At 37.3% G+C, this 17,194-nt stretch overlaps 1 protein-coding gene across 3 annotated transcripts in view; it reads left to right on the top strand.

The window, feature by feature from the left end:
• The window catches only part of ESCO1 (establishment of sister chromatid cohesion N-acetyltransferase 1), a 41,840-nt gene that overhangs the window by 2,342 nt on the left and 22,304 nt on the right, over nt 1-17,194 (top strand). For 2 of the 3 annotated variants that reach the window (XR_435580.2, XM_006761882.2), the window contains exons 2-7: nt 1,686-1,788; nt 6,826-6,922; nt 7,157-9,249; nt 14,174-14,288; nt 15,058-15,118; nt 16,861-16,975. Coding sequence is in view for 2 of the 3 variants with exons in the window: in XM_006761882.2 (XP_006761945.1) it covers nt 7,735-9,249; nt 14,174-14,288; nt 15,058-15,118; nt 16,861-16,975 (1,806 nt within the window). In the remaining variant the exon portion in view is untranslated. The remainder of the gene's footprint in view (nt 1-1,685; nt 1,789-6,825; nt 6,923-7,156; nt 9,250-14,173; nt 14,289-15,057; nt 15,119-16,860; nt 16,976-17,194) is intronic. The other variant, XM_015562718.1, reaches the window with a different exon arrangement.

Below are 17,194 nucleotides of genomic sequence, written 5' to 3'. Positions count from 1 at the left end.
GGGGCAGCAGGCAGGCAGGCAGGTGAGTGGTTAGGAGCCAGGGGTCCCAGATTGCAAGAGGGATGGCCGACTGCCAGTTATCCCCTGAGGGGTCCCGGATCGGTGAGGGTGCAGGCTGGGCTGAGGGACATCCCCCCCCCCCACATGAATTTCTTGCACCAGGCCTCTCGTTTAAATACATAAACTATGCTTCCAGAAGAATTGAAAAAGGACCCTACTAAATAAATGCCATTAACTCCTTTCCTGGATGGCCCTTTTCAGCTTGGTAATTTATTACAGGAAAAAAGCGTTTTGTATAAAGAGGTGAATTTTTTAAAATATATATTTTTATTCATTTCAGAGAGGAAGTGAGAAAGAGAGAATCATAAATGAGAGAGAATCATTGATCAGCTCCCTCCTGTATGCCCCGCACTGGGAATGGAGCTTGCAACCTCAGGCATGTGTCCTGACTGGGAATCAAACTGTAACCTCTTGGTTGATAGGTCCATGCTCAACCACTGAGCCACACCAGCTGGGCATGATTAAAATTTGAGTACATTTTATTATAAAGCACTATGGGAAATTGGGTATACTCTTAAATTCTTTCTAACATGTGTCTTTTAAATATCTTTCTATTGTAAAATGAAAATGTTATGGGTTTTCCTAAGTGATTATTTTATGTAAAGTTTGAATATTGTGGGGTTTTTTGGGCCCCAGTATGATTTCATTATGATTACAGTAATAAGCTCGCTATGGGTTGGGGGGGCATTTTAGTTTGTTAACAGGTTAGAGAATGCATTTTTGTTTTTGATTGCAAGGTTTTATTTAATACTAAGGCGGATATTAAGTTGTATAATGCTGGATTAGTGATGATTTAGCACGTTCTGCAAATTAAAGTAAAATTGTCCTTAGCATACCTGAACAGGTGATTGACAATTACTGTAGATTTGTGTATTAATTTACCTCTTTTCTAAGGTAGGTGCCAACTGCCAAGTGTTTCTAAATAAAATATTTCTAAATATTTAGAAATTGAGAGGAAAAGAAGTACAGTCATGTAATTTATCAATTTAAAAATTAGGATTTTTAATGCTGAAGTAATAAAGAAAATTAAGATAGTAATTTGGGTGGGCTTTGCTTCTCATTGTAGGTTGGGCTTGTCACCTTATTTGGGATTTGGCTCAGTTCTATTCTTTTGTGTTTATTCTGGGGCCTAGGTTGAAAGGGCAGTGTCTACCTGGTGAAACTCCTGTCATAGGGATGGCAGAGGTAGAAGAAGGCAAGCTCAGTTGCACAAAGATATTTCAAACCTTTGTTTGCATAATTTCTGCTAACATTCTATTGGCCAAAGCAGATAAGATGACCAAGGCATGGAGGCAGGGAAATATACTTTGCCCACCATGGGGCCAAAGTAAGGCATGTGGCCAAGCTTAGCATCAGTTGGGAAGGAAAAAAAGGTCCTTTCAGGGAGGTGATTAATTTTGAAGAAAACCCATGTCTATTAAACAGTGTAAAATGAGATGGTGCCCGTATTGCAGCTGTGTGATGTTTTGCATATAATCATGAAAATTGTCATTAGGCCATTGTTTACCTAGTATTGCTTAGTCTAAATTGTTCTAATGTATCACTTAATAGGAAATATTGTTTTTGTATTCTCATGTTTTCTAATAGATTGTTTTATCTTAGCTATAGACTTTTTTTTTTTAAAGATTAATTTCCAAACAAACGGGAAGTTATTAGAAGCATCTTTCATTAGACGCATCATCAGTCAACTTAAAGAAAAAAGTGACGTGTGATTTCCATTTCAGTAAGGTAAGTGATTTATACTTTTATAACTTGGTGCTTTCCAAGATGATTATTAGTGTATCAAATATACTTTGTATTTTCAGAGAGAAATTTTACTTACATTTTAATTTTTTGACAAGGTTATATGTTTACATAACAAAACATTAAGTGGAGCCGAAACCGGTTTGGCTCAGTGGATAGAGCGTCGGCCTGCGGACTGAAGGGTCCCGGGTTTGATTCCGGTCAAGGGCATGTACCTGGGTTGCGGGCACATCCCCAGTGGGAGGTGTGCAGGAGGCAGCTGATCGATGTTTCTCTCTCATCGATGTTTCTAACTCTCTATCCCTCTCCCTTCCTCTCTGTAAAAAATCAATAAAATATATTTTTATACAAAAACAAAAACAAAAACAAAAAACATTAAGTGGATATATAGTGAAAAGTAAGCTTTTTTCTGCTGACACTTGGTCCCATAGTTCTTTTACGTTTATATTATTATGTTACCACATTAGCCATCTCTCGTCTTTTTTTTTCCTGTGAATATAGTATGTATTAATTTTTGCTGTTTTTGGCCAATATTTTCCCCGTTTTGACTCTCTAACTTGGCTTTTGAATTTTGTGACAAGACTTGAAAGCCTTTCCCTCTCTGAAAATAAATATTATCTTGCACACTGTTTTTATGGTTTAATTTTTTAAAAATATATTTTGTTGATTTTTTATGGAGGGGAAGGGAGAGGGATAGAGTGTTAGAAACATCAATGACAGAGAAACATCGATCAGCTGCCTCCTGCACACCCCCTACTGGGGATGTGCCCGCAACCAAGGTACATGCCCTTGACCGGAATCGAACCTGGGACCTTTCAGTCCGCAGGCCGATGCTCTATCCACTGAGCCAAACCGATTAGGGCAGGGCTGGTTTAATTTTTAATGATTACATTTTTTCTGGACATCATCTCACTGTTTAAAAAAAATTGATTTTAGGGAGGGAGGGAGACTGAAAGAGAGAGAGAAGCATTGATATGAGAGAGATGCATAGATCAGTTGACTTCTGGGATTGAACCCAGGACCTCTGGTGCACTGGATGACACTCCCAACCATCTGAGCCACACCAGCCAGGGCTATTACCTCACTCTTAAAACAAAATTACCCAGATGGTTACCTGGTTGTCTTAACACCAATTGTTGAATAATCGTTTCTTCATTAATATGAAATTAATACCAACTTTATATGTACTAAATTTCCTTATGCATTTTGGGCCTGTTTTTGGAGTCTCTTTTCCATTAATCTCTTATTGATATGTTGGAGCTAAATTGTTAAATGTATTTCAATATCAGCAAGCACAAGTCTACACCCTATTACTTTTTAAAAAATACATATTTTTATTTATTTCAGAGAGGAAGGGAGAGGGAGAGAGAGAAACATTAATGATGAGAGAGAATCATTGATTGGCTGCCTCCTGCATGCCCCCTATTGGGGATCGAGCCCGCAACCCGGTTGGGCTCAGTGAAATAGAGCGTCAGCCTGCGGACTTGAAGGGTCCCGGATTCAATTTTGGTCAAGGACACACCATTACTGTTTTTGATTTATGTATGTATTTTCGAAACTGGTATGTGATATTTTATTTTCTATATATCTCAGCTGATTATTATTTATTTAAAGCTTTTGATTTTGATGTTTACTTTTTACTTATTCACCATATTGAATTCACATACCTAATAGTTTTTCTATTGTTTTAAATTTTTTTTCTGCAAATAATTATTTTCTGCCTTTTAAATTTTTATTACTTCTCCTTGTTTGATTGTATCATCTCTGTAACACTGTTAAAAACTATTTGCTGAATTTAGTGGGCAACTTCTTGTGTCACCCTATATATCACGATTCTTGCTTTTTTGGTTTATATACTCCAAAAGTTGATGGTACTAAGAAAGAAATATTTGAAAATATCCTTAGTACTTCAATTGCCAACTCATTGGCATGAGTAGAGAATCAAGAGTGGCTATACTAGTATATAGCACTAGCCGGTCTGGCTCAGTGGATAGAGCGTCTGCGGACTGAAGGGCCTTGGGTTCAATTCTGGTAAAGGGCACATGACCGGATAGCTGGCTCAATCCCCTGTGTGGGGTGTGCAGGAGGCAGCCGATCAATGATTCTCTCTCATTGTTGATGTTTCTCCTTCTCCCTCTCTGAAATCAATAAAAATATATATTTAAAAAAGAGTGCTATATAGTCCTCCGCTCTACCAGCTGAGCTATCGAAGGGAGCACAAAAAAGAGTGCTATATAAAGTTCTATTTAATTATCTAATTTATTCATGTGAAAGTCAATAAGGGCATCTATACTAATAAAAGAGTAATATGCTAATTAGACTGGGAGACCTTCCAGGAGACTTTCCAGATGTTCTTCTGGACAAAGCCATGGTGGTGGGGCTGAGGTAGAGGTGGTTAGAAGCCAAGAGGGGAGGGCAGTTGTGGGTGATTAGGCTGGTGAGGATGCGGCCATTGGGGGTAAGCAGACCAGCAGGGGGGACAGCTGGGTCAGCAGTCCCGGATTGCGAGAGGGATGTCCGACTGCTGGTTTAGGCCCGATCCCTGTAAACAAGCAGTAGGACATCCTTTGAGGGGTCCCAAATTGGAGAGGGTGCAGGCCAGGCTGAGGAACACACCCACCCCCGTGCACGAATTTCGTGCACCGGGTCACTAGTATCTATAATAATAAAAGCATAATATGCTAATTAGACGATGTCCCTCCAGGCATCCTTTGGACGAAGCTGGGGGTGTGAGGGAAGCCCGGGTCCCAGGTGCTAGAGGGAAGCCAGTGCTGACAGCTGGGGGAAGGAAGGCCTACTCTTGTATGAATTTCGTGCATTGGGCCTCTACTATATATATTTACTTCTGAACTTTTAGGAAAATTTTTTGCATTCTTAATTGCTGTTAATTCTTTTTCTCTGTTTTCTAAAACCCCAAGTACTAGACTATTGGACAGGGTTAACATGACTTTTTCCTTATATCCTTAGTTGTAGGCCTTCTGTTCAGCTAGACTTCAGGCAGCTCTGAATGATGGTTCTTGTGTGGTAATCTTGATGTGGTTGTGGGAGGATTTGAGTACTGTGCTTACCTATGCCACCATCTTGACTGGTGTGTGTGTGTGTGTATGTGTATGTGTATGTGTCTATGCTTACTGACTGTGGGCCTTATTGGTACTTTTTTAGGTCTTTTCTCTAGACTTGTCAAATTCATTAGAAAATAATCTTTCAGTTTTTTGTTTTTTTTGTAGAAGGCATAGGCTTGGCTGCTGTCCTCTAGGAGTCTCTGAGTAGGCAAAGAGGTTGAAGGGAGTGGGTTTTACAAATCAGTATATGAACTACTTATTTTCTTTGTTGTCACTTTGTTACTTACTGCTTTATCTGTGACTATTGAGCCCCCAGATGAAAAGCCTTTTGTTTTACTCTGACCAGAGATTTATACCTCCTGTCTTCAGGGAATGATGTAGGGCAGTCTTCTGGGTGCCTGTAACTGGAAAGGCAGTCTTGCAATATTTTAACTTTTTTTTAAAAAAAATATTTTATTGATTTTTTTACAGAGAGGAAGGGTGATGGATAGAGAGTTAGAAACAATGTTGAGAGAGAAACATAGATCAGCTGCCTCCTGCACACCCCATACTGGGGATGTGCCCGTAACTAAGGTACATGCCCTTGACCAGAATCAAACCTGGGACCCTTCAGTTCGCAGGCCAACACTCTATCCACTGAGCCGAACCGGTTAGGGCATTTTAACTTTTTTTTTAGTCCCATTTTTATCCCCATCTCCTATGGAGCCTGGTATTGCCAGGTCCTGAATCCTGAGGGATTCTGTGGTTTCTGTAGTTCTGCTGCTTATCATTTTCTCTTTTCCTTCGGATTTATGAGTTTGTCTTGTTTTATTCTAGTGTATTTTTAGTAGGTTTTACATGAGAATAAAGGTTAATGTGTATTTAAATTTGCCTTTTTCTTAAAATATGGAGAAATCTCAGAAGTAACCTATTTTAGTTTTGTGAATTGATTTTATTTTATTTTTATTTTTTTAATATATTTTATTGATTCCTTACAGAGAGGAAGAGAGAGGGATAGAGAGTTAGAAACATCGATGGGAGAGAAACATCGATCAGCTGCCTCCTGCACACCTCCTACAGGGGATGTGCCCGCAACCAAGGTACATGGCCTTGACCAGAATCGAACCTGGGACCCCTCAGTCTGCAGGTGGACGCTCTATCCACTGAGCCAAACTGGTCAGGGCATTTGTGAATTGATTTTAGAGAGAGAGGAAGGGAGGGAGGGAGTGAAAGAGAAACATCAATGTGAGAGAGAAACACTGATTGGTTACCTCCTGTACATTTCCCCACTGGGGATTGAATCCACAATCTGGGTATGTGCCCTGATCAGGAATTGAACCTGAGACCCTTTGGTGCCAGGGATGAAGCTCCAACCAACTCAGCCACACTGGCCAGGACTAAATATGCCTTGTTAACTGTCATTGTTTTTCTATGTATAACTTATGCAGCACTGCTTTTCCTCACAATAGTATTTTATTTTACCAGTTTTTTAAAAAATACACTTTTATTGATTTTAAAAAGGAAGGGACAGAAAGAGAGACAGAAACATCAATGATGAGAGAGAACCACTGATCCTGCTACAGGCCCCACACTGGGGATCGAGCCTGCAACCTGGGCATATGCTCCTACAGGGAACCAAACTGTGATTTCCTGGTTCATAGGTTGATGTTCAACCACTGAGCCATGCTGGCTGGGCCCACGTTACCAGTGTAACACATATGCACATTTATCTATTTCTTTTTTGTATTAAGACTTTTGTCCTGCAATATAGAATTGATACATGCTATTCTGTTAGATGCATGTAACATTGTTTACTTGATGTTAGAAATACTGAAATTATGCTGTGTATAAAGTAAGCTCTGAAGACTAATGTTAGGACAGGGTAAAATTATGGATTGTGATACTTGATGGGAGGTAAATGAATGATTACATTTTTTTTTCTCTGTACCTTTTAAACATTTAAAAATACTTTTTCTTGTAGGTGCTATGTAATGTGTTGATATATAAGGAATGATTTTGTCAAATTTTCATGAGTTATGGTGGCTGAAAGATCAATTTTGTCTTGTCGGAACAGAAGTGTAAGTAACCCCAAGTAAATTAATTTTCATCATCTATGCATATTATTTAGGGCACATTATTGGTTATTCATAAGAATGTACTTGGGATACTTTATTCTCTTAGCCTTAATTATACAGACTAAATAATTCAAAAGGAGAAGTTAGATTTTATGTAAATAAAGATTATTTCTGTATAGTATTAGCATTGCCATATTTCTTGGATTGTATAAAATTTATTATTTTTTAATTTTTCAGAAATGGCAGCACAAAAGGAAATCTATGTTAATAAAATATTTTATTAAACGAAAGAGGTTATATAAGAACTTGAAACCAACAGACTCAGCAAATAAGGGAAGACATGTTTCAAATGAATCAAAGTGCAATATCGCTAGACTCCAGAAGAAAAAAGTTTTCAAAAACTTTGTCAAAACAGAGAGGCCAGTGATAAATAACTCCTCCAGTAATAGGGCCGACCTGAAATCCAATATTAAATGAAAAATTAACAAAACAGATTGAACCTGAATTAAGTATATTTCACAAAAAGTTCTAAAAATATCAAATTAGAATTAAATTGTCTTCAAATTTCTATTGCCTTGCTCAAAGTAAAGCAGATGTCTTTTAGCCTTTTATGCCAGCTTTTATCATGTTCTAGGGATGACAGAAACCTTATTTGAAGCAAACTAGTATTTTTGTTGAAAATGCGTATCGGCATCAAAGTCATTTTTTAAGGTCTGCTCCTCAGTAATAATACTGGACAGTCAGCATTCGCACCTACCAGGATACAGAAATTCTCTCAGAAGCCACTCAGTAAAGGAGGACCTGATTCAGGAACAATGTCCATTCAGGAGAAATCAAAAGAAAATTCCTCCAATGTTATTAAAAAATGTGATGATAAGAATTTAGAAGCACAAATTCAAGGTTCTGAAAAGAATCTAGCAAAGAGATCAGGTCCAAAGCAAGCTATAAAATCAATGGTTAAATCTTCTAGTGAAAGTAAAATAAATCAGCCTGAATTAGGGACATGTATGAGTACAAGGTCAGCAAAGGCAGCATCCAATGATGAAAAAGCTAGTAAGTCCATTAATAAAAATATGGTGACTCTGAAGGGACATACTCAACAAGAATCTACAAAAAAGAAATCTCAGAAAAAATCAGTGCATGAAACCCCTAAATCAAATGACCAGCCTAACCGGAGATCACAAAGACTACAGCAGCTCACGGAGGTTTCAACAAGGTCTCTGCGGAGTAGAGAAATCCAGGGTCACGTTCAGGCAGTTAAACAGAGTTTGCCACCAGCAAGAAGAGAGTACTCTAGCAATACTCAGAATAAGCCTAATAAAGTTAAAACAAGTCAAAAACATGTGAAAAGAAAAGTACTGGAAATAAAATCTGACTCTAAAGAGGATGAAAATCCAGTTATTAATGAAGTAGTGAATTCCCCAAAAGGAAAAAAACGCAAAATAGAGCATCAGTCAACTTATAGTTCTCAGTGCATAAAAGCATCTGAAAACTGTCTTCAGAAGAATATTAGAAAAGAGGAAACAAAATCTGTGCCTGTAACTTCTGAGATAAAAAGATCAAGTATGGCTACTACAGTTGTCTCTAAAAAAAATGAGATGAAGAAGTTGGTTCATTCACAAGTAAATACTAGTGCAAAACTCTCCAAAAGTTCACAGCCATCAGTGCCTGAACAAAGTATAGATAATGAGCAAACAGGAAAGAATAAACGAGGTAGCATTCTCCAGCTCTGTGAAGAAATTGCTGGTGAAATCGAGTCAGATACCGTAGAGGTAAAAAAGGAATCTTTACAAACGGAAAGTGTAAAGGAGAAGCCTGCAGAAATAAAATTGGAAAAGGCTGATAGTGAAAGACAAATACTTCATCAGAAGGAAACAAATCAGGATGTTCAGTGTAATCGTTTCTTCCCCAGTAGAAAAACAAAGCCTGTGAAATGTGTACTAAATGGAATAAACAGCTCAACTAAAAAGAACTCCAACTGGACTAAAATTAAACTCTCAAAATTTAACTCTGTGCAGCAAAATAAGTTGGACTCTCAAGTTTCCCCTAAATTGGGCTTAGTACGAACTAGTTTTTCACTACCAGCATTAGAAATGCCTCATCCAGTGACTCAAAGTACATTTTTAGGGACAAAACCACATGATAAAAATATAGCTTGCCAGCAGGAAGAAATTAATTCTGAAGTTAAAAGTAGTGATATTATAGTTGAAATGAATAAAGCCACAAAAAAAGCTCCTGAAAATTGTCATTTGGATAATCAGATAAAACCACTTCCTGACTCACCATTGGATAACCAGATGAAAGATTCTTTTGAATCAACACCAGATAAGGTAATCTATTTTTATTATGTACAATAGAATTGTCTGAGTACTTTTTAATAAGAAATAAGTGTTTATAATATATTTTATCTTAGGAATCATAAAAGACTGAAGAGTCATTTGTTTTATTAATCCAGTCTTGTGGTGAGTCTCACATTTACATGCATGTTTCATTATTTCCTCATTTTTACTCTTTATTTTTTAAATATGTTTTTGTTGATTTCAGAGAGGAAGGGAGAAAGAGAGAGAGATAGAAACATCAATGATGAGAGAGAATCATTGATTGGCTGCCGCCTGCATGCCCCCTACTGGGAATCGAGCCCGAACTCGGAATGTGCCCTTGTCTGGAATCAAACTTGGGACCCGTCACTCCTCAGGCCAACACTCTATCCATTGAAACAAACTGGCTAGGGCTCTTTTTTTTTTTTAATCTGAACCATAAACCAGTTGAATTTTAGCTTTTCCTTTTCATTTAACATAATGATATGTTTCATTTTTCCTGTTAATTATAACCACAGAAACTATATTTCATAGTGACTAAACTATAGAATTTAAAGTTGGGCTAAATTCTGACCAAGCTGTTAAAATTAATTTCATCTGACACAAATCAGCCTATTTTCTCCACTTAATAAAATTTAAAAATTAAAAATTTATGCCAGTAGGGTTTCCTTTGGTTTGCCGTTTTGAACAATTGGCAAATAACATGTTTGAAAGATGTAAATATTTCAGTCTTTAGTCTTAAATTATAGTGGCTGAGAATTTTTATTTTAATCCTCACTTAAGGACATGCTTTTAAAAAAATTGATTTTAGAGAGAGAGGAAGGGAAAAGGAGAGAGAGAGAGAGAAACATCAATGTGAGAATAAAACATTTATTGGTTGCCTCCTGCATGTGCCCAACCGAGGATGAAACTGACAACCTGGGTATATGCCCTGACCAGGAATCAAACCTGCGACCTCCTGTTGAATAGGACACAACACTCCAACCAATTGAGCCACACCAGCTAGGGCGTGGCTAAGAACTTTTAAAATGGAAAAGTAAATGAAAAACAATGTAATAAAAAGAAACTTTCAATGAATTATCTAAGATGGTAGTTTTGAAACTATAAAAGCAGCTAAGCCCATTTCTTTCCAAATTAAATCATAGGTAAAATACCATATGTAAAATCAATGAGCAGAAATTTCATATATATCGAACCATGGAGCTCTATACTACAGATTTTAAAACTCTGCTAATTTGTTTCAATTATTTAAATTTATAATGAGAAAACTGAGCAATAGCAGAATGTGATTTAGGTCACATGTTTGGTGGCAAAAATAGGATTGTAATCCAGATGTCTTGAATCTCAAGCCCAGCATTTTTGTTTTTTTAATCCTCACCTGAGGATAGGTTTCTTGATTTTAGAGAGAGGAAGAGAGTGAGAGAGAAAGAGAAATATTAATATGGGAGAGAAACATCTATTGGTTGCTTCCCATATTTGCCTAGACGGGATGGAACCTGCAAACTAAGTATGTGCCCTGACCAGGAATTGAACCTGCAACCTTTTGGTGCATGGGACGACAGCCAGCTGAGCCGCCTGACCAGGACCCAGCATTCTTTCTATAGCAACATACTCTGAGCATTAAAAGATGATTTGAGGGAAAAAATTATGAATGGAGAAAAAAGTCAAGTCATCCTAAAGTTATGGGAGTGATTTAAAGCTTTCTTTGTAGGCATTTTGGTCTAGGAGCAAATTTGTGTGAGTGAGGAGCCTGGGCTTTATACCAGAATCCATGAAAATATAGATCATTGTTTATTCTCATGGAGTAAAAATCAAAGTGAACTTAAAGAGAACAGACACTATATGATACTCTTAGATTTTATTTTCTGTACAAATGGAAATGAGAGCATCATTTAGAAGGTAATTATTCAAATAATGATAGTAATTAGAAGTAAATAGTGAGTTGGTAGTATTAGAAGTAAGTGTGGCTGCTTGTAGAGATGGGTTGGCTTTCTATTCAGGGTGTTTTGTCAGCAAACATAGCTTGTACTCCAGGGTTGCTGGAGAGTGTCTTCTACTCCTTGATGCAGAAATACCTGTCAAAACTTGAAAGGAGACAGTTTAAAGAGAATATATTGATGAATAAGAAATATTCATTTTTTTGGACTAAACTGTACTAGAATAGAGATACTCACTTAGACCACAGTGTTATTGCTTTTATTAAAATGTGCTTTGGATTTATATAGTTCCTCTGTCTTGAGAAACATTATGAGAAACAGTCCTATGAAACGTGCTTAAAAATTTTATTTATATTTGAAAATTCTTGAATATTTCAAACATTTCAGTATTACAGAGACTAACATTACATTAGTTTCTACCACCTAAATTTGACAAAAATTAACATTTTATTGAATTTGTGTCTTTTAAAATAAGAAAAATGCATTACAGATAGAGTTAAATACCTCCTCTTCTTTCCATTTCACCTGTCTTCTTAGAGTTGGCGTAGATTTTTCTTTTTATGATTTTACTGTGTATGTTTATATATATCCATAAAGAATACTCAGCACTATTTGTGTTTTAAATGTTTACGTAAATGATAACAGTTTGCATGTATATGAAAATGTGAAACAAATCTTACATCATTTGAAAACTTTTTCTATGGGTGCCCGTAATTTGCTCTTTTATGCAGTGTTAGTCTCAGCTGTACTGAAATGATGATTTGATAAGTTTAAGCATCTCATCTAATGGGCCTTCAGTGAATTCTTTGGGCTGAATTTAAATTATTTGTGCTATATGGATTGTAAAGTTCAGTTATTTTATAATTTTTTTAAAACCATTAACTTTAACTTCCTTTTAATGAAGATTAATTGGTAATATTGTTCTTGTTTTTAATTTTTCTGACTTTTCAATAAAAAAAGTTCATCTTTTTCAAAAACATGTTAAAAAATGTTGCACATTCATTGTAACAATCTCAGTACAGATAGATATACACATGCTCAGAAAGTTAACTGTTTTCCTTTTTATATCCATTTCTCTGAGATAGCCAATGTTGATAGAGATTGGAGTTTTTTCTTTTGGAAGGTATTGAGTATCTGCTTTGACAAGGTTCTGACTCAGGGGCTCTTAGGGATACAGAGATAAATATAATGATGATCTTTGCTCTTAAGAATTATAAGAGATGAACCAAAAACATTCAAAATAGGAAGTGATACGGGCATGAACAGGTAGATAGAAAGTAGATGGAAAATTATTCCAAATTTGGGGGAAGGGAATGGGAAAGCTTGAAAAAGGCTTTGTGGAAGAGGTTAATATTTAAGTAATGAGTTGGGTGTATACAGGAAGAAAGGTATTCTAGATTAGCACTATCCAGTAGAAATATAATAACCACATATATCTTTTAAATTTTTCTGATAGCTTTAAAAAAGAAGAGAAACTGGTAAAATTATTATATTTTATTTATTCAGTCATCCTATCTAATAAAGAGGGAATATGCTAATTGACCCTCATGTGGTTGCAAAGATGGCAGCACCCACAGCCAATAAGGAGGGAATATGCTAATTGACTGCCCCACCCTCAAAGGTGGCTGCGCCCACAGCCACAAGATGGCGGCACTCAGTCCCCTCAGCTCCGCTGGGGCAGCAGGTATATGTGCCTGCCTCCAGAGTCCCCCAGTCCCCTCAGCCCCCCAGCTGCCCAGGGCCAGCCCGAGGCACAGGCAAGCCTCGGATGGTGGCTGCCCAGCTTCCCAGGGCTGGTCCGAGGTGCAGGTAACCAGGGCCAGCTGAGGCTTGTGCTGCTGGCAGTGGCAGTAGCAGTAGCAGAGGTGTGATGGGGCGTTGTTTTCCCCTGAGTGCTCCCGTACTGTGAGAGGGGGAAGGCTGGGCTGAGGGATCCCCTCCTCCAGTGCATGAATTTTCATGCACTGGGCCTCTAGTCTATATATATAAAAGGCTAATATGCAAAGTGTCCCCTCGGGAGTTTGACCGGGAGATTGGGAGTTTGATTGCTTGCTGCGATGTGCACTGACCACCAGGGGGCAGACGCTCAATGCGGGAACTGCCGAGCTGCAATGACTTGGCAGCAGTGGTTCTTGGGTGACGCACCCTGAAACCAGAGAGGAGGGAGCCTCACGGGGGGTAGGGGATTGGAGGAGGTGGTGCAAGATTCCACCTTCGGCCATGAGTTATGTTGTTGCTGGGGCTCTGTTGGCCCCAAATCTGGTATACTGCATACTTTGCATTGTGCCCTCTCGCACTCCAGGACCCCTCGGGGTATGTCGGAGAGCTGGTTTTGGCCCGATCCCCGCAGGCCAGACTGAGGGACCCCACCTGCCGGAGGGGCCCCAACTCCACAGATGCTGGGGAGGGACTGCGGGAGGTTGGCTCCAGGGTGTGTCTGGCCCATCTCACCCAGTCCTGCCCTGCTGGCCACCTTCTAATTAATTTCCTTTCAATGTGCACGAATCTGTGCACCGGGTCACTAGTATAAATATACTATCAGTTTGACATGGAATCAGTTTTAAAAATTGTGATATTTTGCCTTTTTGGTAGTAACTGTAAAAAATCCAGTGTGTGATTTACCTTTATTACATCTTGAGTCAGTCTACTAACTGCATTTTAAGAGCTTAATAGTCAAATGTGGCAGTGGCTACTGTATTGGGCAAGGTTTAGGTAGGTAAAACTCAGAAAAAATATTGAGCCAGGCAAATATGGAATATACTGTGGGAGAAGTACGTTTTCCAGTGTAGCATGAAGGCGAATAATAGGAGCTGATGCTGGCAGGATAGCTTGTGGGGAGGTCATGAAGAGACCTTTAAGGCATGTCTAGATGAATTACTTCAAATAAAAAGAATTATCTTAAGTTTTCTTAGTATGCTAAGATTCACTAAAAGAGTTTTTGTATAAGACTAAAAGATTGATATAAAAGCACATATTAACATTTTGAATTATGTGTTCAGAATTTCAGCCTGCATTTGGAATCTAAACTGGAAAATAATCTAGTAGAAAATAACACTACTGCTTCAACTGTGCTCAGTCAAGCAAAAATTGATGCAGGGGACAGTAAATTTCCAGGTAACACTTTGAAAAATATTACTTGGATTTCACAATGTTCAGAGATTTTTTTTAATGTCAGTATAACAGTAAACCATATGTACTACCAGGTAGGCCTGTTAAACCCTTCTTAACCATTGCTTACTTATGTTTTTCAAAAATGTGATCACTACCATAATTGCTTTTGTTGATTGACTTGTTTAAGGAACTTAGGTGTGATTCTTTGACTCCCTCCCCAAAATTGTTTTATTTTAAATCTTTTGTTTTGTTTGTGACTTACTCTCTGGAGAAATGGTACCTAATGAATTGGCCGCTTCCTGCATGCCCCCTACTGGGGATTGAGCAACCTAGGCTTGTGCCCTAACAGGGAATTGAACCGAATCAAACTGACCTCTTGGTTCATAAGTTGACACTTAACCAGCCAGCCACACTGGATGAGCCAGAGACTACAATTTCTTTAAACAAAAATGTTTTCATTTATTTCCATTTCGAGGTTATATAATTATGTAGACATTAAGCAATTTCCTGTATTGTTCAGTTCTAGTAATTGGTAAAACTAGAGGCATACTGTTAATTTACCATTAGATCTCTTTGCGGCTCTGCACAGCCTTTCTGCCTTTTCTCTGAAGAGTAATTTTTAGAAAGGGGGCTCTAATTTTATCAAATGGTCTTTAATAAAAATAAAGCATGTAATATATTGAGTTTTTTTTTCTTCTGTGATGATTTTTTAACTATTAGATGGATAGCTAGTATAAAGCTTAATACATAACCCATCTTGATTAAATTACAGGTTCAACTCCCAAACAGCACAATATACTCAATAATCAAACATCTAAGACCAGTGATAACAGGTAAGATGTTAGTTTAACTGTTTGACTGCTAAGGAGCGCTATTGCGCTCTTCTTATTTAAAACAAATTTATGTAAACAATTGGTATTTTTTAATTTTTGTTGTTGCAAAGCAATACAAGTGAGTTTATTGTATAAAAAGTGTTTTACATTTTTTCCCATACACGCGCAATTAGTGCCGCAGTTTTGGCATATGTCCGAAAAAATACATCAGCAGCCATACGGTTAATAAGTGTAAATATGACAACAGCTAAAAGATAAACTAAAGCATATTAAAAAATTTAAGTTTATTTGAGCAAAATCAATTAGAATTGAGCAGCATTTAATCTAGCAGATAGAAAGGAGCTTTGAGGGGCTGTACAAAATGACTTTTATAGGCAGAGGAAGTGGGAACAAGGAAGTTATATTGGCAGAAAAAAGGAGTGTTGGTTATTGCAGAGCTTCTTTCCATAGGGGATGGCTGGGGTATATTAGGCAGATTACCTAACTTGTGCTGATCAAGTGATTACTGATTGATTGGTTTAAAATTGTATTTGTAGGAGAGCCAAAACTGTATTTAAGCTTCTATTTGATGACTTGGCGCTTAGGATAAGGGACTCCATTTTGGGTCTGTTGTCCTGTTTTTTACAGAATTTGATTTTAACCTGTAAGTTTTGAGTGTGGGAGATTTTTCCCTAACAAGTTATGCTTGTAAACCCTTAGTTTTTCACATAGAAAGACAGTGATATTCACAAATTTCTATTCATTATATCTTTTTTTTCTATGCTTATATATGCTATTTTATACCTTTTGTTTTTTTAATGTATTTGGGGCATCTTTTACCATCTTACTGCATTCTTTTAGAATCTACATTAGATTTCGTTTTTTATTTAACACTTCACTTTATAGACATTTTGGTTGTTTCCAGTTTATCTCTATTAAAAAAACGTCCTATGAGAAGCATATATAACTTTGCCCACTATGTGACATATCTAGGATAAATTTCATAGCCAGAGGACTTAACCTGCATTGCCAGATTTCCCTCCAAAGTGGAGCAAGTGTTTGAAAAAGCTCCTTTCCTTAAATCCCTCAAAATGCTGGATATTATCAACATGTAAAAGTTTTTTTAAAATATATTTTATTGGTTTTTTAGAGAGGAAGGGAGAGGGATAGAGAGTTAGAAACATCGATGAGAGAGAAACATTGATCAGCTGCCTCCTGCACATCTCCTACTGGGGATGTGCCCACAACCCACATCCCCAGTAGGAGATGTGCAGGAGGAATCGAACCTGGGACCTTTCAGTCCACAGGCCGACGCTCTATCCACTGAGCCAAACCGGTTTCGGCAACATGTAAAAGTTTTAAAGTAGATCAGAAGCTTTTTGTTTTGTCTTTAATTAAATTAAACCTGACTTATTTTACTTTAGAGCAGTGGTAACCAGCCAGTGGTCCGTGAGGTCCAAAAGGTTGGCGGCCACTGCTTTAGAAATTACTGAAAACAGTGTTTAGGACAAACTGTAGTGACTCAGATGGCTAAAACTATAAAACTTACTGAAACTATAGGAGGTGCTGTAGTTTTTGTTTATTTGTTGAAACTTAATAGTGTTCTTGGTTTTCCATTCCTGATTTTTAAAATGTTAAGTTTTTTTCTCCTTGGAGTTGAAATTTGTCAGTGTTGCATAGAAAATAAGTTATTTTTTTCCTTTCAATAATTTGAAGTGATACAGATCTATAACATTTACTAGTTTGTTTTTGTTTTTTTAAAGGGAAACACCACCAAATCATTCTTGGCCCAAATGTAATTCCCATTTGGAGATAACAATTCCAAAGGATTTGAAATTAAAAGAAGCAGAGAAAGTTGATGAAAAACAGTTGATCATAGTAAGTATATAACTTGACCTTTTTGGTAAAGTGTTGTCATAAACATTTTATTTATGCACATTGTTAAAGAATAAATTCATTCTCTTTTTCTTTTTTTTTTATTTAATTAAATCTTTATTGTTCAGATTATTACATTTGTTCCTCTTTTCCCCCATAACTCCCCTCCTCCCAGTTCCTGCCCCACCATCTGCCCTCCCTCCCCACCCACTCTCCTAATCC

The sequence above is a fragment of the Myotis davidii genome, unplaced genomic scaffold (assembly GCF_000327345.1).
Source record: "Myotis davidii unplaced genomic scaffold, ASM32734v1 scaffold96, whole genome shotgun sequence".
Lineage (NCBI taxonomy): Eukaryota > Metazoa > Chordata > Mammalia > Chiroptera > Vespertilionidae > Myotis > Myotis davidii.
The sequence above is the reverse complement of the archived record's forward strand: the minus strand, read 5'-3'. Positions and strand labels throughout refer to the sequence as shown.